Here is a 26231-nt window from a genome sequence, read left to right on the forward strand (position 1 = left end):
TTATGTTTATTAATAAGATAATTTTAGATTTTTACTTTTTTGTTTTGGTTTTACTATACTTGAGTTAATGTAAAAAAAATGTTTAGAATTAATCATTTAGTTTTTCTTTTTTTGTGCTGTGGCAGTGTTGTGATTTGTATATTTGTCCTGAATAGTACAAAAATGTATATATTTTCAAGCTCATTTTAACAGCAGTAATAGTGTAAAATGTCATTAAAATCCAATTAATCCGATCTGAATCAAATGATTCGCCAGCCCACTCGGATGTTCCGATCTAAATCAAATGATTCGCGAATCCGCTCCGAAGTCCGAATCTGAATCAAAAGATTCGCGAACCCGCTCTGAAGTTCCGATCTAAATCATGTGATTCGCGAACCCGCTCTAAAGTCCGGATCTGAATCAAAGGATTCACGAACCCACTCTGAAGTTCCGATCTGAATCAAAAGATTCGCGAACCCGCTCCGAAGTTCTGATCCAAATCAAATGATTCGCGAACCCGCTCTGAAATCCGGATCTGAATCAAAAGATTCGCGAACCCGCTCTGAAGTTCCGATCTGAAACATGTGATTCGCGAACCCGCTTTAAAGTCCGGATCTGAATCAAAAGATTCATGAACCCACTCCGAAGTTCCGATCTGAATCAAAAGATTTGCGAACCCGCTCCGAAGTTCCGATCCAAATCAAATGTTTCGCGAACCCGCTCCGAAGTCCGGATCTGAATCAAAATATTCGCGAACCTGCTCTGAAGTTCCGATCTTAATCATGTGATTCGCGAACCCGCTCTAAAGTCCGGATCTGAATCAAAAGATTCGCGAACCCGCTCTTCCGATCTGAATCAAATGATTCGCCAACCCACTCCGATGTTCCGATCTAAATTAAATGATGCGCGAACCCGCTCCGAAGTCCGAATCTGAATCAAAAGTTTCGCGAACCCGCTCTGAAGTTCCGATCTGAATGTGATTCGCGAACCCGCTCTAAAGTCCGGATCTGAATCAAAAGATTCACGAACTCACTCCGAAGTTCCGATCTGAATCAAAAGATTTGCGAACCCACTCCGAAGTTCCGATCCAAATCAAATGATTCGTGAACCCGCTCCGAGGTCCGGATCTGAATCAAAAGATTCGCTAACCCGCTCTGAAGTTCCGATCTGAATCATGTGATTCGCGAACCCGCTCTAATGTCCGGATCTGAATCAAAAGAATCACGAACCCACTCTGAAGTTCCGATCTGAATCAAAAGATTCGCGAACCCGCTCCGAAGTTCGGATCCAAATCAAATGATTCGCAAACCCTCTCTGAAATCCGGATCTGATTCAAAAGATTCGCGAACCCGCTCCGAAGTTCTGATCCAAATCAAATGATTCGCGAACCCGCTCCTAAGTCCAGATCTAAATCAAATGATTCGCGATTCGCGATCCGTTTGGAGTATCAGAGAATCATCTTGCGACGTAATGGTTTAACGTAAGTTAATGTTGTTCAATCTCGTTTATGAGTGTCTCTCCTCTTCTGCTCTGCAGTATCTGCTCATGGATTATGTTACTTTGTCGGTGGAGATCTGCTGACGAGTAAGTTTGGTAATCGTATCCCAGAGGAGGCCATCGATTCAGTCCACAGATCGATACGTGCACAGGTATCTGTACTAACACTGATTAGCTGTATTTGGGAAGTTCACTTGGGAATCACAACAGAATGTTCATCTTTGGGTGAATTCGTGCAATGTAATTTTTTGGCTTTTATTTTTAAATTTACCTGTCTTTAATCTCACCTATTTTTTTTTAAATAATATTATTTATTTTTCGATATGTAAATTAATTTTCTATATTATTTTAGAGTAATAAAGGTGGCCTTTAGGTCAGCGATCAGTCAGAAACAGACACTAGATGGCGTTTTAGCTTTAAAATTGATTTATCAGAGTTTGCATACACATACACGTGTAGAGTCAAGAGCATATACAAAATAAAATGTATGTTAATAACTGTCAGTGAACCTTAATTATCCCATTAAAAATCAGTTTTTAAAATGTGTTCTTTATACTACTTTATAACGTTCACAAATTATTGCAGACAGACTTCGTACCTTTAATCCAGATGTTTAACGGCTCGGTTAGCTTATTTTACGAATTCTACTATGTTGACGGTTTAGCACATGAATATTAATTACGTAAGGTGACGTTCAGCTTGTAGACCTACCTGATTGGCCAAAAGGGCTCATTATACTGGCTACGCCACGCGAGAATATTAATTAGGTCATCTGAGTGGATGCTTCAAAAGAGGTTACTAAGCAACGTCAGCATTACCTAATTCATATTCATGAGACAATCCGTTCCAATAGTACAGTTGGTCATTTTGACACCGGAGTTCCAGTTGCAGGATTTCCATCGTTTTACGATTCAGTTCGCTACTGTATCCCGCCTTTATGATCATAACGAGGCGTGTTCTGTAACTTACTCTGACCTACATCAACAGCAGCGCTTTGTTCTTTTACTTTCATTCGTGTTTCAACACACGCTGAGTGACTGACAACACGCTAGTTATCTTGGAGCCTCAGGACACAGGTTTGTTTATTCTGAATCTTTACTGATTATAAATGAATATTTTGTTGCTCCTGCTGCGTTATATTGAATCTTCATACACATAATCAATCATTTAACTCGGTTTATATTGTACATGTATCACAGACAGGACATTTGACTATGTTTAGTAACTGTAACATGAGATTTTATACTTTTAAACTCGATCTATTTGGGTTTTTCTTTAGTTTCGGTGCATATGGCTGACAGCATGTCATAGAAAGTGAGAACAGATTTGAAATAGTGCATAAAATATCGTAATGTAAGCAAAACCAGCTGATAATAATAAAAAATAAATCGTTGGTTGTTTGTATATTTGTTTACTGAACCTGTTTACTTTGTTGTCAGGTGGGTTGTTCACAAAAATAAGTTGCACTTTTGCAAACATAGAGATTTTTGATGAATGTCTGTATATACAGCATGATTATGCAGTTACACACACACACACACACACACACACATATGTGTAGTTTATTATCTTTGTGGGGACTCTCCATAGGCACAATGGTTTGTATACTGTCCACACTGTATTTTCTATCCCCTTACCCTAACCCTACCCCTAAACCTAACCCTTACAGAAAACTTTCTGCATTTTTACTTTCTCAAAAAATCTCATTCTGTCTGATTTATAAGCTTTTGTACCCATGGGGACCTCAAGCCAGTCCCCACAATGTCAAAAATTTCAGGTTTTACTATCCTTGTGGGGACATTTGGTCCCCACAATGTAGCAAAAACAAGTACACACGTACAGTCTTACAGTAGATGCTTTGGTCTGAGTGGACAGAACTGTGACAAACTCCGTAGTTTCATTTTTAGTCACTGTCTTAGTTTGAACTTAATCCAGATTCTGACAAGATCCAGATGTTAAGCTAGGAGCGGTTCACTGCATGTAGTCATTCTGATGGAAAAAACAGGAGCATTTAGGAAAAACCAGACTATTAGACTGTACTATTTATCGCTGACTTCTAATTATGCAAATTCTAAGTTGAAAATGTGGAGAAAATCTTGTTGAATATCATATTTAACTCACAAATACTTCACCTTATGGAAGTAAAATTGTTTGCAAATTCAGTTTGGCATTGACTTTGACCTGTCAAGGGTTTTCAGTTTGTTAGATGCCATAAATTCCCAAATATCATCGTCCTCATGCGAGGGACCCCCATCTTGAAATTTTAAAAGGCAGCTATATATATTTAATGTATAAAGACCCAATTTAAACTGCAAAAAATAATATATTAATTTTGTGAGTATGTAGTTTTCTCTACTCACTATAGCACTATACTGTTATTTATTCTTTAATTCATTTCTTTTTTTTTTTTTTTTTTTTTTTTTACTTTTTTCATTTACTTAATTTATTTAATGTATAAAGAACCAATTTAAACTGTAAAAAATCATATTTTAATTTTGTGAGAGTATAGTTTTCTGTACTCACTATAGCACTATACTGTTATTCATTAATTAATTTATTCTTTTTTATTTTTAATTATTTATATATTTTATATTTAATTTTCATATGACTTTTTAATTTATTTTAATTAATTAATTAATTGCTTAATTTTTTTAAATATATAAAGACCCAATTTAAACTGTAAAAATAAAATTTTAATTTTGTGAGTATGCAGTTTTCTCTGCTTACTATACTGTTATTCATTCCTTAATTCATTAATAATTTTTTTTAGAATTTTTATATTTTATTATTTTTATTACTTTTTCATTTAATTTAACCTATTAATTAATTACTTTATTTATGTTTATTCATTAGTTAATTAATTTATTAAGTTTGTTATAGTCATAGTGTTAAAGTTAACTAAAAAGAAACTGAAACTAAAATAAAATAAAACAGAAAATATTAAACATCACATTTGTCACTTTCATTTAGTTTAGCTTTATGTACTAAAATAATTTGAATTTTATTAAATTAAATAAAAAAATTATAAAAACTATATAGACAAAAACCCAAAAACGTGTAAGTGACAAAAATATGAAACATTTAAAAATATATATATTGTTTTATTAATAGTGTACTGTTCTGTTAGATGTAATATTTATTTATGTTTATATTATTATATTAAATTTACATTTTTCTCTAAACCTTAACACAATCTCTATTTTGAAAACCTGTTTTCTAGAGCATATATTTTATAAATAAGAGGAAATATTTGCAGCTGATGGCTTTTTTCTTGGAAAGCCTGTTTTTTCTTTAAGATATGACATCGTTTACAAGTTTTGTGAATGATGACACATTAATCTATGATGACACGTAATTCAGCCACTTCATCCATTGACTCAGATGGGAGACGCTGGATTGTTAACTCAAAAGTTTTTGATTGTGAAATATAAGCATTTTCTCACATTATTCCTCTTACATAGTGATGGTTTTGTGTGTTGCATAGTTTTTGTACCACATACTGCGCAAACTTCCCTTTTCGTATATGTGTGTCTTTAAATATTATCCTTATAGCTGCATAAATGCAATAGCTGCTTCTTACACAATATTAATAGGTGGTTTGTAGTCACTGTGATATTCTGGTCACATTACTAACCATGAGCAATAGTAATACGGCTTGCTTTTACAGTAAGTACTATTAAAAATGTCTGGTGTATCATAAACTGAAGTCTTGGGAACTATTTCAACAGACCTAGAGGAAGCTGAAGAACCACAATGAGACTGAAGACTGAAGACTGAAGACTTTGCTGAAGACTACTATATGTGAGTGACTGGAAGACCATCAACGGCCAAAGCTCAACAGAACCAGTTCTGATGGCGGAAAAAGTCCCGTCTGGTCTGTTGGAGGCGTGTGTTGTGCTCGGAGTGTCAAACGAACGTCTGAAAGATGTAGGCCTGGTGAGACAAACTCATTTCAGTTCATTTCAGTATTCATTCTGTGCGAATTGTTGAGCAAAAAAACTATGATAACATTTTTTAAATATTATTAATAATTATTATGATAATAAAAAACTGAAAACTTTTTAATAAAAGTAAATATGTATATATTTTAAACAGATATAATTATATATACAGTTCATAATAATTATTAAAATTTCATGTAAAAAATAAAATAACGCCCTGTATGATATATTATGATTAATATATTATATTTTACAGGATGACATATATAATATAAATGAAAATCGTAAAATATAGTCAAATGAATAAAAAAATTAATGTTTTATTCTTAGTATTTTTAAAATATTTATATAATATAACTTAATATTCTATTAATATTATATCCATTTATTATTATATTATTTAATATACTATAAATAATAAAGTAATATTAATAATAATGATAATTAATAATAATAATGATAAATTTTAATTAGAAAAAAATCTAATTGATAATTATTATTCATATTATTACCATAATTATTATTCATAACCTAATATATATTTATATTTTTTGATTATTAATAATAATTACACATTTTAATTAACAACATTTATTATTATTTTTAATAATTATTATTAATAATCCACAAATATAAATATATATTTTTTATATTACTGTATTATTTATTATTAATATAAATTTATTAAAATGTAATATTTTTATTATTATTTATTATCACTTATTAAAATGTGTTATATCTCTATCTATCTATCTATCTATATATATATATATATATATATATATATATATATATATATATATTACATTTATATATATGCAAAATGTTGACTGTTGATCTATGAATGTTTTTATTATTAGTATTTTAAAAATGTTTATATTAATATTCTATTAATATTCTATTTGTTACTATAGTATTTAATATACTATAAACAATAAAGTAACATTAATAATGTATATTTCTATTTCAGATTATTAATAATAATTATAAAATTTAATTGAAATATATAATATATTTTATATATATATATATTTTAGATTATTAATAATAATTATTAATTTTTATTTAAAACAGTTTTAATTTAAAAATGGGTCATTATTATTAATAATCTAAAAATATAAATCTATATTGTTTGTATTACTGTATTATTCATTATTAACATAAAATTAAAATGTAATCTTTTAATTATTTTTTTATTTAAAAAAATGTAATTAAATTGTATGTATATATATATGTGTGTGTGTGTATATATATATATATATATATATACACAAAAACAGATAACTTTTTTTATTTTTCAAAACTTTCAAAAATCATGTTTTTTCATTGTGCATTCCAGTTAATCTCAATCAAACTGCAGTTGGGTTATTTCGATATAAAGTAAAAAAAAAAAAAAAAAAACTAAAAATACAGCTAACTAACACAATCAAACACAATAAAAACATGTTAACATAACAAAAAAACATGATTTTTGAAAAAAAAAAAAAAAAAGTTAAAAAAAAAGTTGTTTTTGCAAATAAATATATTTATATACATGCAAAATGTTGACTGTGTTGATCTTGTCTGGACGCAGCTCCTTGGTAAAGACAAAGAATTTCTAGTGGAGGCGGAGGTACTGCAGGTTCACGCTCCACCGTTTGTGACGAAGGTGAGTTCCAGTAATGGCACTAAACAGGATCACGCTCCAGCCTTCAGCAGAGTCCAGCTAAGACGCTCCTTTAAGAAGAAGAGAGACCGACCGGTTTCCACCATAAGCAATTCCGTCCAAAGCAATAAACCAGTGGTCGCTGTCTCGGATGATCTCAGCGTACCGCAAAACATTGACCTCATAGCCCTGCCGCAGCTCTGCTTCCCAGGTAAGCTTCGCAAACGCCTCAATCTGCCATTCTGGATGTAACAGTAATGCTGACAGTGTCTGGTTTGTCATTGCACAGATGGGTTGAGAATAACCAATGAAAGCAGAGAAGACTATTTTCATTTCCTGGTGTTCACGGATGTGTATGGGAACCAGACTCATGGTGTGGTGGCTCAGTATTGCAGACCTGCTCATGTGAGATGTCTTATTATTAGTTGAGAGTATTACTTATACTACTATAATAATTATGATTTAAAAAAAAACAAAAAACACAAGAACATACACTGCCATTCAAACTTTGGGGTCAGTTGTTTTAGTCTCTTCTGCTCACCAAAGCTGCAATTATTTGTTTAAAAATACAGTAAAAATGTGAAATATTATTATAATTTAAAATAACAGTTTTCTGTGTGAATATATTATTAAATGTAATTTATTTCTGTGATCAAAGCCGAATTTTCAGTATCATATATTTTTGTGAAACTGTGATACGTTTTATTTTTCATGATTATTTGATGAATTGAAAGTTCAAAAGAACAGCATTTATTTAAAATAAAAATCTTTTGTAACATTATAAATATCTTTACTGAAACCTTTGATCAATTTAATGGTTAAATAATGCATTATATTTAATAATTAATAAAAAATTATGATTAAAAATATGATTAAAAAATAATCTTACTGACCACAAACTTTTATTATTAAATTCCCATATATAGAGCTTGTAAAATGCAATTGCTAATTAATTTCTCATGTTTTTATAGTTCCATCAAGATAATGGGATTCATCAAAACGGTCATCGGTTGAACAAAGTCCAGCGTGTTTTCACCACATACAGCATCTGTATTATCTCCAAATATGCATATTATAACGCTCTCAGAGACTGTCTGTCCAGGTAAGAGCCACTCCATAAGTTTATTTAGCTGTAACATGAAGTATTTGTTGTAATTGGTTTGTTTCTCTTCTGTCATAGTTTCCTGGTCCAGCTGAAGACGTCCCGCATATGTGAGTTTGAAGAGCAGGTGAAGGAATTTTCTGCCAAACTGGCACTGGTGCCCATCCCGCCTCCTGGACCGCTGCATGTGGTGAGCATCATCAATGTTTAGTTAAATGTTGTTATTTGACCTGTGCAAGCTGTTTTAGGTCACCTACTTCATTGTTGTTTTTTTGTGGATGTTTCTCTAGGTGTTCAATCTAAGACCCTTTCAGATTGAACTTCCCTCCAGACTGGATGCGGATCGGCCCGTCATGGACCTCGATCTTCACCTGCCGTTTCTGTGTTTCAAACCCAAACACATCCTGCAGGTCAGGAGCTTTATATCACTTACAGTATATACCTTAACTTACCAGGGTTACTATTGTTAACTAAAACTATTAAAAACATTTGTTTTCATTGAAATAAAGCTGAAATAAAATAAAATATAAATATTAGATAAAGAACGTCAACTTGCTGAGATAAGTTGAAGTGCTAAAATTACTAAAACTGAAATAAAATAAATCAAAGATTAAAATAAACCCCTTCAAAACTAATAAAATTGGTAAAAACACATTTACTAATATATTAAATAAAATGTAAAAATTAAATAAAAAAAACTAAATGAAACTGAGAAATATGGACTTTGCAACTAACTGAAATAAAATGAGTTTAAGTTGAATCACTATAATTGAAATAAATTAAATTAATTACATCTATCTATCTATATATTTTTTTTCGAAGTTGAAGAGCTAAAATTGAATTAAATAAATTAAAATTTGTATGTATCTATCTATCTATCTCTCTCTATATATATATAAAAAAAAATTTGTTAAAGAATGAATGTATTTTTATGTATTTATTTTATATATATGTATGTATGTATATATAAATTGAAGAACTAAAATTACTAAAATAGAATAATTTTAAATATTCAATATTAAATATTAAATATTCAATATTCAAAATAAATGTAAATATTTATATATGTATGTGTTTATATAAATAAAATATATATGTATTTATGTATCTATCTATCTATCTATCTATCTATATATATATATATATATATATATTTGAAGAACTAAAATTACTAAAATTGAATTAAATTAATTGTAATATATATACATAAATATATTAACATTTTTTTAAATAAAATAAAAAAAAAAGACAAAAGTACATAAAACTAATTCTCAAATGTAAAAAATATATAAATATTTCTATATATATTATAATATAAATATTTATGTTGATTTGGCAACTAACCGAAATAAAATAAGTTGGAGGACTAAAATTACTAGAACTGAAATAACACGCTAATATAGCTAAAGCTAAAAAGAAATATTTAAAAAATTATAAAAATAATAAAGTTGAAAATAAAAAAATAAAAGATGAAAAACTTAAACTAAACAAAAAGAAATTTTTAAATGTTGCATTGGCTACTAACTGAAATAAATTAAGTTTATTCTGAAGTATTATTAAAAATTATTACAATTATTAAAAATGAAACATTAAATTAACTCTAGTCTATTAATGCTAAAATGACACTGGGACTTACAGACAAGCATTTTGTGCCTAGACTGGCACCAAACCAGTATAAACCAGTTTAACTTGGATCAAACTTACACTTTTCTTTTTACAGGACATTGGTTGTTTATGTGTTCAGCACTTGAAATATGTAATATAAATTTCAAACAAACTCAAAGTTCTTGATGGTTTTGTTCCCCCCCAGATCATCAGCAGTATCCTGATGGAGCAGAGAGTGGTGTTTCTGTCCACTGACTGGGCCAAACTCACGCTAGTCGCAGAATGCTTCATGATCTTCATTCACCCGCTGCGCTGGCAGCATCCGTTCGTACCCGTCCTGTCTCGCCAAATGCTGGACTTTATCATGGCACCCACGGCCTTCCTGATGGGCTGCCACACGTCTTGCTTCAAGGAGGTCGCAGAGGTATGCACCAGCTTCATATCATGCTTGGTTTGATTGCATAGTGTAAACCCTTAATAGATGTTTTTATTCAGCTTAGAAATAATGATTGTGACATTTAAGTCAATTATACTGCACAATATGCAAAATAGGCCAGACTTCCAATGACTCAGTTGATGACAGCTTCCTTTGTCTTTTGACAGGAGTTGGGTGATCTGGTTCTTATAGACATTGATCAAGGAACAGTGTCGTCTTCAAGTTCAAACAGACTTGATCTTCCAGATATGCCACTGACAGCCAGCGATTGTTTTATATTTCGGTAAGAGACTCAGTATTACTATTTCTTTATCCTGGTGAATCTCTTCTGCTCACCAGGGCTGCATTTATTTAATTAAAAACACAGTAAATATAGTAATATTGTGAAATATTATTTTAATTTGAAGTAAGTCTGTTCCATGTGAATACATTGTAAAATATAATTTATTTCTGTGATGCAAAGCTGAATTTTAACAGTTTTTTTTACAGTCTTCAGCGTCACACGATCCTTCAGAAATCATACCGATAAGCTGATTTGCTGCTCAAGAAACATTTCTGATTATTATCAGTGTTGAAAACAGTTGTGCTGCACAATATTTTTGTGGAAACTGTGTTGCATTGTGTTTTTCAGGGTTTTTTGATGAATAGAAAGCTTAAAAGAACAGCACTCATTTGAAATTAAAGTCATTTGAAAAATTATAAATGGCTTTACTGTCACTTTCAGTTAATGTAATGCATCCTTTAGCATTAATCTGTAATAGAAGACGGTATTTTAACATTTTAACATTATAAATATGACACACTTCACCTTGACTTGGACACTGACAGGTTGTTTTTGTACTTCATCACAACATGGCATCGCTTGTTTTTATTTTGAGGTGATTCACTGGATTTTACGCTCACTGTTAATCATGATCCTGCTGTGTAGAAAGCATCAAACTCAAAGGAGCCTGGAGACAGAATTAAGATAATTGCAAATAATGAACATAATTACTCCTAATAAATAGAGTCATCCAAAACATAAACACGCAGGTGCAGGGCTCAGATCGTGTGTTTTCAGTTCAGTTTCAGGCTGTCGTGTGAATGCGCTGCTGCGGCGTTTGAGTGTGTTTTGTGTGTGTTTCTGCAGAGCAAAAGGGCTTCAGCTTCACTATGATCTGGATGTGTGTTGCACCAGCAGCCACACTGACATCAACGAGCTGCGCGCTCACAGGAGACAGTGGCAGCACAAAGTCAACACCGTCATCCTCAACATCACCATGGAGCTCATCGTCAACATCTTCAGGTCTGGAGCTCAGCATAACGAGAGCTCATATTATAGGATGTTTTTTTGTCATTATATTATTTGCTTTGTGAATTGGCACAGTCTTAATTATGTTTTGCATGTTTTTACCTTTTTTTACATTTTTTTAAAAAATGTGTTGTTATTCCAAGCTAAATAAGGCTGAAATAACATGAAATATAAATATTAGATGAAAAACTAAATGAAAAAACAAAGAATTATTTTTTTTTTATTTTTACATGGAAAAGTTAAAATACATTTAACTTAAATGATTAAAATTACTAGTACTAAAGCATTAATAAAAATAAATTAAAGCTAAGTAGAACTAATAAAATAAATAAAATGACAAAAGCACCAAAAAATAAAATGACTAAAACCAAAACTGAGAACTGAAACCAAAGCCAAAATAAAAAAATAAAAGATATTAATATGCATAAATTCATACATTTTAGTATATAAATAATACTAAAATAACACTGAAATAACAAACAATAAAATCTTCTCCATTTAAATGTTTTTTTTCTAAAAAGTCACAACTGCAAAAAGCAATGTTTTGCAAAAAAAGAAAAACAAACAAACAAACAACTATATTACTGTATTAAGAATCTAATAACAATAACCATAATTGGAATATTATATTATATTCCCCTATATATAATATATATTATATTTCCCTAAAAAACACAAATGCAAAAAAGCAGTTTTGCATTTGTGTTTTTTAGGGGGAAAAACATTTAAATCGAGAAGATTTTATTGTTTGTTGCAGTGGGGGAAAAAACACAACTGTATTGCTGTAATAAGAACCTAATGACAGTATCTGTAATTGGATTTTTTTTTATTATATTATATTATATTATATTAATTATATTATATTGTAAAACACAAGATATTAATATTAATAAATACTATAACCCCCAAACAAAAAAAAAAAAAGAGAAATGTTTTGCAAAATAATAGAAATAATAATAAAAATAAATAGGTAAATCCCTATTTGGAATACTATATTATATTATATTATATTATATTTTTATTTTATTCTTTAAAACAAGCATCCTGCAGTTTCTCCTGCTGAAATCTGAACACAATGTTGTACTTTTTTGTTCTGTGATTGATCTGAAATCCACATGCTTTTTTTTCTGCTCTCTGTAGTGAAGTTTGCGACTTCCTGAACTATGAGCATCGTGTTTTCAACAGCGAGGAGTTCTTCAGGTACAAAGAGACGGACGATCTTGCATTCTACAAGAAGGTAAATACTTGCATTCAGTTAAACACTCAGCATGTGTTTCTCTACCATACTCACTAACTCATGCATGTGTGTGTTTGCAGGTTTTAGACACTCATATATTCCACTCATTTCTACGGGAGCGGTTGAACAAAAAGAATGACGCTTTTACTCGCATGCAGCTGAACATCCGCTCAGAGACTCGCAGGTAAATAAAAGTCAACAGTAATGGACTCCTTCATGTCCGGTTTCTGTTCATTGAAGGAATTTTGTCTTATTTTTACCGTTTACATACATTATCGAGTCAGTGCATATAAATGAAATGCATTTACAGTAAAAACAATCAAGAAAGCAGGTCAAACAACTGACCTTGCCTGAATTGCACAAACATAAAATTTGATATCTGAGGTGTAAATGTCTAATTCCTCTTTTTGAGATGCAGGTATGACTTACCTCTAGATGGATGCAGCACTAATGTAATGTCTGTCTGCTGAGTTTGGCAATGTAAACACGGATGGACAGTTACATCACATGTCTTCCTGGTATCCTCAAGATATCATGTGAAAGTAACTGTTTACTTTTTAGCTGATCATGCATAAGGGATGTACGTGCTAAAAAGCTAGTAATCAGGAATGTGACTATGTATTCAAGATCTGTGCATTAGGCCTCACAGTGTAAATGCAGCCTAATAGACTTATCAGGGCTCATTGTTGAGCAGAGACAGAGGACAGAAATAGGTGTCAAACAAATACAGGAAACAAGTAGTCATCGCAGGAAACAAAAAGCATTATTATTGTCTTTTTCCCTCTCTGTCCGGCACTGAGAATTGAGGCAGGAATATGTGAATATATCTCTATTGAAGAAAGGGGAAGTTAAAAACTATATTTAACACCACAGCAAACCTACATACCTGTGTGAACGGTGAAAACATCTCACATGTGTTAGACACAGTGGACCTAAACATACAGTATGATCTTTTATAATGATTTTTCAGTTTATACTGCATAGTTACTACAGATACTTTTGACTCGTCTCTTTCTGGTAACAGATACCAAGGAAAAGTAAGCAGTGTTTTTTTTTGTTTTGTTTTTTTTAGCTGATAATAGCATTAGCTTGTATGTTACTGAACAGGTTTGGTAAGTGTCACAGCAGCCTGTGTTTTACTTTTGCTTCCATAAGTGTATTTACTGTTAACTTGTTCCCATTCATTTCTGCTTCTACTTGAGGAGCAGAGCTGGGTAGATTATTTACTAATTGTAATCCGGTACTGATTTCAAATGACATGACAAAAATTGTAGTTGTAAAGTAATCCATTACATTACACATTTTAGTTAATGTAATCATACTACTACTTTTCGATTACTCTTAGATTACTTTTGAACTAACTTTTTTAAATAGGATAATCTTGTACTATACTGACATAAAAATGTGTGCTGTCAGTTTAAAGCGTTAATTACTTATGAAAAAATAATGTGATAACTCCATAAATGCAGTTATGCCCTAAAATTCAAGATATTGGTTAAAAAAAGCCCCTTTATGTGGTTTGTCTCATATATTTTATATATATCACATATCACACAATAACAGCAAGAGCAATATGACACGAGTGCTGATTTTGTGAAATGTGTTTTTTTTTTTACTTTATGTGTGCATTTTAATGTGTTTGAAATGAAAAAGCCGTCTAAAGACGTAGTACTACATTGTTAAATAACCACTGAGTGATAATTCAAGTAAAAATAAATTAGTGTTCATCAGTAGTTGATGCAGTGTTGAAATGTTGAAGAAAACACTTCCTTAGAACTGGTATAATTTTGTAAATCCAGTGGTCAAATGCTGCATGGCCTCCAGTTTTCTGTGTAATTATAGCCACCTGACTAGTGACTGTTTTTTGTGTGAATATCCACAAAACTGTAAGACTTTCTGAGTGTATGTAAGCGGTAGGCTTTTTTAGAAAGAAAACTTCAAAAGATGGAAAAAAAGAATTAGGGAGAATCAATAATTTCTGAATAATTTATTGCTATTGTGGGTATAACATGTAATCATGTCAACAGTAAAAAGTGTAGTTTGATTATAAGTATTTCAAAGGTAATCAGTTATTCCCCTTTTTACAGTAGATAATATAAGTCTCCAATGTCCCCAGAATCTGTCTGTGAAGTTTCAGCTCAAAATACCCCGCAGATGATTTATTATATCATTTTGAAAATGCCTATTTTGAGTGAAAGCAGAAACACAAAGTTTTTTGTCTGTCTCTTTAAATGCAAATTAGCTGCTGCTCCCCGCCCCCTTTTCCAGAATAGAGCTGTACCTTAACAGCTCCTAACTCAGATACTCTGCCAAAAAACATCAGTTTGGTTTTGATCATCATATCTATTGTGCCGAAATCATGCGAGTACTAAACTAAGCTCTCTTTCGTGTCTTATTGCGCTTAAACTGTCAAATACACACAAATTAAGTTTGTGTTAAAAACACACAGGAGTTACAAAAACAGTCGGTTATGTCTGTGAAAGTAAACAGCTGGGAAATAAATCACATGTTTATATTAGATCTGTGTGGCAGCTGTGTAATATACAGTAAATAAATCAATAAATCCACTGCTCTCTCGTCTCCTCTGAGGCTGTGACTCTAAATAATGTTAATCAGTGCAGCCAAAGACAGAATAGTTAGCATGATTTGCTCAAATGTTTGCCATAGCATTAGAACTGGTACACTGTTGTCACTTGCGAAAACAAAATGGCGATGCCCTGGGTGGAAACATGCAGATTAAGGGGTGGTAATATCATAATAAGATCCCTTTCCTACGTTACTAGGGAAGCAAAATCTGAGCTTGCAGAGAAAGGCTTACCAAAACAAAGTTACTGGGTTGTACTTTTTCAGCATTATCTGGGTTGGTAGATTCACCAGGGACCTGTTTATTGCACTTGAACACAGAAAAAGTCTGATTTTCATAATATGTCCCCTTTATGATTTAGTTTGAGTGTTGAAATCATCATCTGACATTAAATCTCCATCCCTTTTGCTCAGGATGAAAGCCATGACAGAGTCTCCTCGTAGACCCACAATGGAGGAGATCAACCGTAAGTACGTCAGACCAGAGAACGGCATGAACAGCAGGCTGGGGATCAGTATGCCAAACTTGGCCGACCCCCGACTGCTCACCTTCCCGGTCCGACAGACGTCATTGAGGATCATGCCTTTACAGAGCAGTGAGGAGACTTGGTTAAACTTTTAACAACACTCATATTTTTAAACAAGTCTTTATTGTCATATTTGTTTAATTGAAACATGAATTTGAGCCATAGATATTGAAGGACATGTCTCTTTTTTTAAGATACATCATTATGGTTTATATGTGTTTGTATTGTTAGTTACTAGCAATTCAAATATAAAAACAATGTAAAGTATAAAAAAACAAAGTATAAAACAATCTTTAATTATTTTTATTATTTATTAAATATGAATATTATTAATAATATTCATTTGAAGATTCCCCAATGTTTAACACAATATTATGTGATATATAATATTGACTATAACTTTATTGTAACTATTATATCTGCAAACACACAGATTTTGTGATTCAAGAACTGTATGTTCTTCAATAAAACAATAGTTATTAAGAGGAAAAATTATTTAATGTTTAGGATGTTAGGGTTTTTTTAGCATTTTAATTACTTTAAATAATTAAAATTAATATTATATATTTGTTGATATTAAAATGATTAATATTCTTAATAATAATATTTGTATTAAGTCTGCGCCCTTGGAGGTCTGCTGAGATTTTTTTGCACATATGCACTTAGCATCAATGGCATCAATATTTTTGGTTTATTTTCCTGGAAGAGACATGTTTTACTGCTCTGTTTATTTTGTCAACCTTCAGGTGTACATTAACATATAGACATGGACTAAAAGCTATAAAACTCATTTGGATTTAAGAAAGAAAGTAAATATAAACAATTTTGATTTTGTGTCATCTATAAAACTTAGGGCAAACTCATAGTGCGTGTAACTTATCTCCTATTTTAGGTTCCTGGAGTCCCTCAAGGTCAATCAAAACCTTTAAACTCCCAGAATTCCCTCCTCCGCTCTCCTACCAATACGTTCAAAGTTACTACAATGATCTCATTGGCCTTTTGAGCAAAGCCATCAGCACGGCAACCCCAGATGACTCCGCCCTCCTGGCCCGATACTATTACCTGCGGGGACTGGTGAGCTCTGTTGCCGGAAAACGCGTTGATGCCCTCGGAGACTTCCAGAGCTTATATAAGACAGACATGGACATCTTTCCTGCTGAGTTGCTGAACGCGCTGGTCGAGTCTCTGCAGGTGGAGGAGAGGAGGATGGCTGAGCAACGCCCCGATTTGAAGCGTCTGATTAGCCGGGTGAAAAGAGAGAATGAATGGGAGCAGGCGCAAGCAGTGGGTGGCGGGGCGGTGAAGAGATTTGAACTGCCAAAGAAGCACTTGCACATGGAGGACTTTGTGCGGTGCGTTCAGGAATCGGGCATCGTGAAGGATCAGGGCACCATCAAGCGGCTGTTTGAAGCGTTCACTGTGGGTGGGTACAAAGCTTGACCAATTAGCATAGAGCTGTTGTATGATTGAGCCAAACTGACAAGTAAACTAATTGGCTAGGAAAACTGACAGAGATCAAATCTGGCAAACTTACCTGTTCTTGCAATCTAAGCCTGCGTTCGAAAGCTTAGGCTGCTGACTTGTTGCCGTTTCAGAAAATGAATTTACAGGCAGTGTTTGTGTATGAAGGTACCTGACAAACTGATTTCAGACAGACTTTTGAGACTGCATAATGCTTTAATGATCTAAAACAAGCAGAGGGAGCTTTGGTGATAACTCAGCTCATATTTCATTACTACAATACTAATTTCTCGCTAGAAATGACTCCTAAAGTGGAACAAGTCAGTCAAAATGTAACACAAATTGACCATCAACTAGATAGATAAATAAGTAGATGATGTATGGGTCGCTGATGGATGGATGGATGGATAGATAGGTAAATGATGGATGGATGGATAGATAGACAGATGAATAGATGGATAGATAGATGGATGGATGGATGGATGGATGGATGGATGGACAGGTACTGTAGATGATGAATGGCTGGTTAGATAGGCAGGTAGATGATGGATGGACGGATAGAGAGGTAGATGATGAATGGATGGTTAGATAGGCAGGTAGATGATGGATGGACGGATAGAGAGGTAGATGATGAATGGATGGGTAGATAGGCAGTAGATGATTGGATTGGATTGGATTGGTAGATTATGGATGGATGGATGGATAGGTAGACGGATAGACAGGTAGATGATGGATGGATGGTAGATAGACAAGTAGATTATGGATGGATGATGGGTAGATAGACAGGTAGATGGTGGATGGATGGATGGATAGATAGACAAGTAGATTATGGATGGATGATGGATGGGTAGATAGACAGGTAGATGGTGGATGGATGGATGGACAGGTAGATGATGGATGGATGGGTGGATGGATGGGTAGATGATGGATGGATGGGTAGATAGGCAAGTAGATGATGGAGGGATGGGTAGATAGGCAGGTAGATGATGGATGATGGATGGGTAGATAGACAGGTAGATGGTGGATGGATGGATAGACAGGTAGATGGTGGATGGATGGATGGACAGGTAGATGATGGATGGGTGGATGGATGGGTAGATGATGGATGGATGGGTGGATGGATGGGTAGATAGGCAGGTAGATGATGGATGGAGGGATGGGTAGATAGGCAGGTAGATGATGGATGATGGATGGGTAGATAGAGAGGTAGATGATGGATGGATAGATAGACAAGTAGATGATAGTTGGATGGGTAACTAGATAGACAGGTAGATGATGGATGGATGAATGGGTAGATAGGCAGGTAGATGATGGATGGATGGGTAGATAGGCAGGTAGATGATGGATGGATAGATAGACAAGTATATGATGGATGGATGGATGGGTAGATAGACAAGTAGATGATGGATTTATGGGTAGATAGACAGGAGGATGATGGATGGATAGATAGATAGACAAGTATATGATGGATGGATGGGTAGATAGAGAGGTAGATGATGGATGGATAGATAGACAAGTAGATGATAGTTGGATGGGTAACTAGATAGACAGGTAGATGATGGATGGATGAATGGGTAGATAGGCAGGTAGATGATGGATGGATGGGTAGATAGGCAGGTAGATGATGGATGGATAGATAGACAAGTATATGATGGATGGATGGGTAGATAGACAAGTAGATGATGGATGGATGGGTAGATAGACAGGTAGATGATGGATGGATAGATAGATAGACAAGTATATGATGGATGGATGGTAGATAGAGAGGTAGATGATGGATGGATAGATAGACAAGTAGATGATAGTTGGATGGGTAACTAGATAGACAGGTAGATGATGGATGGATGAATGGGTAGATAGGCAGGTAGATGATGGATGGATAGATAGACAAGTATATGATGGATGGATGGGTAGATAGACAGGTAGATGATGGATGGATGGGTAGATAGACAGGTAGATGATAGTTGGATGGGTAACTAGATAGACAGGTAGATGATGAATGGATGAATGGGTAGATAGGCAGGTAGATGATGGATGGATGGGTAGATAGGCAGGTAGATGATGGATAGATAGATAGACAAGTATATGATGGATGGATGGGTAGATAGAGAGGTAGATGATGGATGGATAGATAGACAAGTAGATGATAGTTGGATGGGTAACTAGATAGACAGGTAGATGATGGATGGATGAATGGGTAGATAGGCAGGTAGATGATGGATGGATGGATAGATAGACAAGTAGATGATGGATGGATAGATAGATAGACAAGTATATGATGGATGGGTAGATAGACAAGTAGATGATAGTTGGATGGGTAACTAGATAGACAGGTAGATGATGGATGGATGAATGGGTAGATAGGCAGGTAGATGATGGATGGATGGGTAGATAGGCAGGTAGATGATGGATGATAGATAGATAGACAAGTATATGATGGATGGATGATGGATGGATGGGTAGATAGACAAGTAGATGATGGATGGATGGTAGATAGACAGGTAGATGATAGATGGATGAATGGGTAGATAGGCAGGTAGATGATGGATGGATAGATAGACAAGTAGATGATGGATGGATAGATAGACAAGTAGATGATGGATGGATAGATAGACAAGTAGATGATGGATGGATAGATAGATAGACAAGTATATGATGGATGGGTAGATAGACAAGTAGATGATAGTTGGATGGGTAACTAGATAGACAGGTAGATGATGGATGGATGAATGGGTAGATAGGCAGGTAGATGATGGATGGATGAGTAGATAGGCAGGTAGATGATGGATGATAGATAGATAGACAAGTATATGATGGATGGATGATGGATGGGTAGATAGACAAGTAGATGATGGATGGATGGGTAGATAGACAGGTAGATGATAGATGGATGGATGGGTAGATAGGCAGGTAGATGATGGATGGATAGATAGACAAGTAGATGATGGATGGATAGATAGACAAGTAGATGATGGATGGATAGATCGATGGATGGATAGATGAGACAGTGATAGACAATACACAATGAGATGATGGAGGGATGGGTAGGTAGATAGATAGGCAGGTAGATGATGGATGGAGGGATGAATGGATGGACAGGTAGATGATGGATGGATGGGTAGATAGAAAAGTAGATGATAGATGGAAGGATAGATAGATAGATGTATAGATGATGGGTGCATGGGTAGATATTTTTAACTCTGTTGTATAAAATGTACTGTTGGAATATATAATACAGAGTAAAAATATACTGATAATATCTACTTCCAATATTGTCCCAGTTAAGATAAAAGTAACTGAAATATGCTAATATAAATATTGGCTGATAGCAATATGATAGCTGGTGTTCTGTGCATCACTAGTGTTTTTGGTAAAAATGGCTTTGGTTTGTCAGGTGTGGATTCCACCTCCCAGTCTGTATTTTACCTTGAGCTGGAGGGTAAGCGTAGAGTGCATGTGCCATCAGTACTAACAGCATCACGGCTTGATGGCACATGTGTGATTCCGTACCTGCATGTGCATGAGTGTGTGTGCGTGTGAAGGAATGTTCTTCAGGTAGGCCGCATTCAGAGCTGCCGTCTCTAACCCAGTTTGTGTTTAACCTCTAGCTGTTCTCCTCTGTTTACTTGCTCGAGTAGCGCAATGCTGGTTAATCATTTCCTGCCTGTTCAAAGTCACGTAACATTTAAAGCTCTGTGACGCATCAGTTCCTGGATGGTATTAGTAGAACAGGTTTGTGTCTGTCATGTGTGTCAAATGCATTTCTTATTCATACACTCATACTCATGCTTTTATTTAAAAACATTTGAAGAATGCTTAAATGAACATTCAGGTTCTAAGGACATATTTTGCTGTATTGTATGGTGTTTATGTATATATCTCACTGGAATTTACCATATCGCTTTATTGCTTGGAGCCATAAAGTAAAGAAAGCTCCTTTATCTCAAATGTCACAAGATCTACAATAACTTTTGTCATCATTTACTCATCCTCATGTTCTCAGACTACATGATGTTTCTTGTTTTGTGTGATGTAAATGAAACATTTTGTTCATATAATGTCCAGCTTGTATTTAAATATATCATTAGCATACAATGATTACATTTGCGTCTGTTCCTCATAAAAGGATCATATGACTAAAGAAGACGTGCAGTATGTACAATATCGTGCATGAGTCATGTGACTGATTTTATTTTATTTTTCCACTTTTGTCCCCTTTCTCTGTTGCTATATTTGTGCATTTGTGTTACATGGAAAAAGAAAATCATACAAGTTTGGAACATGAGAGTAAATGACAGTATATGATGAAAAAATGATGACTCTTTAAAACTTAATTTTCCTACCCATTAAAATCAAAGTTTACAGAAAAAAGTAGTGTAAAAATGTATAAATAAATAATAAAAAGTACAATTATTAAACTAAAATAATACGATTTATAATTTTATAGTTTTATGTTTTAAATAAAATAAAATATTTATTTTTATTATTTTTTTTCTAAATATAAACTAATAAATAAAAAATAAATTACAATAGATACATATATGATTAAATTACCAATCAATCAAAAATAAATCAAAATAAGATTAAACTAAATAAAATGAATTAAAATATATAAATAAATGCATAAATAAATTAGACAATCAATCAAAGTTTATAGAAAACAGTGTAAATATGTACAAATAAATAAAAAAATTAATTAGACTATTATTCAAACAATGTCAAATAAATAAATAATAAAAATAAGATTAAACTAAATAAATAAATAAATAAAAATACATAATAATGAAATTAGATGATCAATTAGTGAACATTGAGAGAACCATGTAAACATGATAAATAACAATTAAGATTACACTAAATAAAAAAATAATAGTTTAAAATATATAATTAAAATAGATTCAAATATATAAATAAATGCATAAATAAATTAGATAATCAATCAGTCAAAGTTTATAGAAAACAGTGTAAAAATGTTAGAAACTAAATAGTGAAATAAAATTAAAAATATTAAATGCATAAAACTAGATTGAAATAGTTTTATTATTCTTTATTTATTATTCCAGTTTTATTAAGACTATTATTCAAACAACCGAAGTTTAAAGGAAATAACAAATAAATAAATAATAAAAATAAGATTAAACTAAATAAATGAAAATAGACTGTATACATGTAAATACATGTGTAATAAAAATAGATTTAAATAAATAATACATCTAATAGTACAGTACTAGTGCATGGGTAAAAATTAATATAATATAATATAATATAATTTTAAACTAAATATTTTCCAAATAATATTTAACACATATTCAAATTATGTAATAAATATTACATTAAATATAACATATTAAATTATTTTTTTATACATGAAAATATATAGCTGCTTTTTACTTAGTATTTGAGTTGCATCTAAAAGACTGAAAAACCCATGATCTACAGTAAAACGTTCAAGTTTGCGATATCTCCTCCATGTAGGTCAGCAGAAGCAGGTGGATCCAGAGACCTTCTGCTTCTTCTACAACTTCTGGAAGGAGACCGAAGCGGCAGCTCAGGACGTGGACCTCCCGGTCATCGTGCTGGAGCACCTGGAGAATGACGAATGTGTCTACAAGGTCTCGTCATCCGTGAAGACCAACCACGGCGTGGGAAAGATCGCCATGACTCAGCGCAGGCTCTTCCTACTAACGGAGGGCCGGCCTGGATACGTCGAGATTACTAAATTCAGAGATATTGAGGTGAGGGTCGCCCGCATCGAACCAGGTTTAATTGTTTCCGCCTGAACTGTAATCATAAAAGACTTTTTTGTTCTCATCCAGGATGTGAAGATATCGTCTGCTCCTTTCCTTCTGCTGAGGATCCCGACGCTGAAGATCAAAACGTCCCTCAGGAAGGAGATGTTCGAGGCCAATTTGAAGTCGGAGTGTGACCTTTGGCACCTGATGATCAAAGAGTTGTGGGCCGGGAAGAAGATGGCAGACAATCATAAGGTTTGATGACTGCATTATAAAGTTAATATTTCAATAATTTAAAAACACATTCGCATATTCACTGTTCTCGGTTAATTGTCACATGACAAATATAATATTTCATCTTTTTTAGTAAATAATTTTAGTATTTGTTTTTATTTTAAAACTATTTATTTTCAGTGGATGATCAGAGCAAAAAATGATAGGCCTGTTATGATTATTTAGTCATATTGCGACTCCCATTTCATGCCATAAGAAAATATCTCACGTTGCTGCTGCAGAAAAATTATTATTATGTTATTATTTTATTTATTATTATTTTTAACATTCTATATTGCTTTTAAACTATTGTTAATTGTTGTTATTGTTATTATTTTAACTGTAATTATAAAAAATAAAGACAAAATAATTGTTATTCTTTTAGTTTGTTCTGGCTAAACGCACATTATTTATTACATTTATGGTTGCTGTCGATGTTAGTCAAATCAAATTTTATTTTCAGTTATGATTTTATCTTGCAGTGATTATAAAAAGCACTTTTAGTACTGTAGGTTGTGAAGTGTACTAAACATAGTTTATTTATTTTTATTATTTTAACATATTAATTTAAAGAGAAGTATTTGATAAGTATATTAATAATTCATCTGTTTTACATTATAAGTTAAAATACTAATATGTTTAAATTCTTTACACTGTTAAACCTTTGACCTTTTATTTTGGTGGAAAATTGCAGGGTGACCTGAAAGATCTGGAATAAATAAAGAAATGTTTAAAAAATATATTAATAATAATTTTATTTTACCCTAAGATACAGTGCTAATACATCTTGAATTATTGGAATAAATAGAGAAATATTTGAAAATATATTAATAATAATTTTATTTTAAACCTAAGTTACAGTGTTAATATATCTTATATTCTTACAGTAAATAAATAATTATTTAAAAAAGTATATTAATGATAATTGTATTTTTTCCCTAAGTTACAGTGCTAATATATCTTATATTCTTGAAATAAATAAATAAATATTTAAAAAAGTATAGTAATAATAATTGTATTTTTTCCCTAAGTTACAGTGCTAATATATCTTGAAATTCTTGGAATAAATAAATATTTGATAAGTATATTAATAATAATTTTTTTTTTACCCTAATTTACAGTGCTCATATATCTTAAAGTCTTGGAATAAAATAAATAAATGTGTCAAAAGAATAAAAAAAAAAGTGTGTGTATATATATATATATATATATATATATATATGCCAAAGTTACAGTGCGAATATATCTTAAATTCTTGGAATAAATAAATAAACATTTGATAGGTATATTAAAATAAATATTTAATAAGTATATTAATAATAGTTTTGTTTTACCATAGGTTAGAGTGCTAATATATCTTAAATTCTTGGAATAAATAAAGAAATATTTAAAAAGAATAATAATGATAATAAAATAATTTTAGCATCAGTTGCAGTGTTACTATGTCTTAAATCCTTCACTTTAAAAGGTTAAAAACCTCAAGCTTTTATTTTGGTGGAAAACTGCTGGGAGATTGTAAAATCTGTGTTTATTGAACAACACTTTTATTAATGCTTCTTGTTACAAATCTGTCTGAAAGTGTGAAAACTTTCTCTATCAGAACTGGAAATTATGTCAATGTGAAAAAGTGGCTTAGATAGACGTTGCATTACCAGATCGCCCCGAGACAGTGAAAACACCAGAACATAGCTTAAAATAGATTGAATGCAGACTGAATGCAGGTTTCAGTGTGAGGCGTCTGAGTTTAGCTCAGTTTCGGGTGGAGTCGTTCTCAGTTTTCAAATTGCTGTTCCTCAGACATGAAGTGCGGTGACATTAATAGCTCTTGTCCTGAGGGTCAGGAGTATGTAGACCCGTGTGAATGTGTGCTGTGATGTGTGTCCCACAGGACCCCCAGTTCATGGAGCAGGCCTTGACTAACGCCCTGCTAATGGACGCAGTGGTCAGCAGCCTCCAGTCACAGAAGGCCATCTTCGCTGCTACCAAACTGGCCTATTTTGACAAGAAGAAGTCTGAGGGTGTGTATTACTCAACAAGTGCTAATTTGAAAAACCTCATTGCCTCCAGATTACTGGATGGATACTGTGGCTTTTTAGTTTATGGCTGGACGTGCACCACTTACAGTAATAAACTTGTGTTTGCTCTAAGTCTGAAGTAAGTTGATTATATCTGATTTTGGCTTCCAGTGACTATGAAAACAAGACAATCAGCATTGTCGACTGATGTACCACATTCAGTTTTCCAGTAATGCTCTCGTTTTGTTTAGTTTTAATTCCAACAACCAAAATGTTTAGAAGTTTTCAGTATGTTGTGGAAGTGCGCTATAACATAGATTATCTTAATTATTTGTAAATGATTTATTTAAATTCTCACACACACACACACACACACACATATGCATATATATATATATATATATATAAAATTAGTGCTGTCAGTAAATAAAAAAAATGTAAATAATTGTGATTAATGCATATAATTATAAATTAATATTAATATTATGACAGCATTTTAGTGCCACGTTAAAATAAATCGTAGTATTTTGAAAAATCTGAGAATGAAGTCTGAATGTTTCGAGAATCAAGTCAGAATGTTTCGAGAGTAAAGTCGGAATGTTTCGAGAATAAAGTCGGAATGTTTCGAGAATAAAGTCAGAATTTGAGAATAAAGTTGGAATTATGAGAATAAAGTCTAAATGTTTAGAGAATCAAGTCGGAATGTTTTGAGAATAAAGATGGAATGTTTCGAGAATAAAGTCGGAATGTTTCGAGAATAAAGTCAGAATGTTTTGAGAATAAAGTCGGAATTTGAGAATAAAGTTGGACTTATGAGAATAAAGTCGGAATGTTTCGAGAATAAAGTCGGAATGTTTTGAGAATAAAGTCGGAATGTTTCTAGAATAAAGTTGGAATTATGAGAACA

At 32.6% G+C, this 26231-nt stretch overlaps 1 protein-coding gene across 2 annotated transcripts in view; it reads left to right on the forward strand.

Moving 5' to 3' along the window:
- The first annotated feature begins 2329 nt into the window (after positions 1–2329).
- The window catches only part of dennd3a (DENN/MADD domain containing 3a), a 36290-nt gene continuing 12388 nt past the window's right edge, over positions 2330–26231 (forward strand). The window contains exons 1-18 of one of the 2 annotated variants that reach the window (XM_051137259.1): positions 2330–2552; positions 5205–5412; positions 6991–7273; positions 7352–7467; positions 8034–8164; positions 8243–8354; positions 8455–8574; positions 9975–10193; positions 10373–10488; positions 11335–11490; positions 12637–12733; positions 12814–12917; positions 15731–15912; positions 16736–17266; positions 20699–20743; positions 22780–23039; positions 23121–23291; positions 25198–25327. In XM_051137259.1, the coding sequence (XP_050993216.1) occupies positions 5329–5412; positions 6991–7273; positions 7352–7467; positions 8034–8164; positions 8243–8354; positions 8455–8574; positions 9975–10193; positions 10373–10488; positions 11335–11490; positions 12637–12733; positions 12814–12917; positions 15731–15912; positions 16736–17266; positions 20699–20743; positions 22780–23039; positions 23121–23291; positions 25198–25327 (2857 nt within the window). In that variant the 5' untranslated portion in view covers positions 2330–2552; positions 5205–5328. The remainder of the gene's footprint in view (positions 2553–5204; positions 5413–6990; positions 7274–7351; positions 7468–8033; positions 8165–8242; positions 8355–8454; positions 8575–9974; positions 10194–10372; positions 10489–11334; positions 11491–12636; positions 12734–12813; positions 12918–15730; positions 15913–16735; positions 17267–20698; positions 20744–22779; positions 23040–23120; positions 23292–25197; positions 25328–26231) is intronic. The other variant, XM_051137260.1, reaches the window with a different exon arrangement.

This window comes from Labeo rohita, chromosome 19 (assembly GCF_022985175.1).
Source record: "Labeo rohita strain BAU-BD-2019 chromosome 19, IGBB_LRoh.1.0, whole genome shotgun sequence".
Classification (NCBI taxonomy): Eukaryota; Metazoa; Chordata; class Actinopteri; order Cypriniformes; family Cyprinidae; genus Labeo; species Labeo rohita.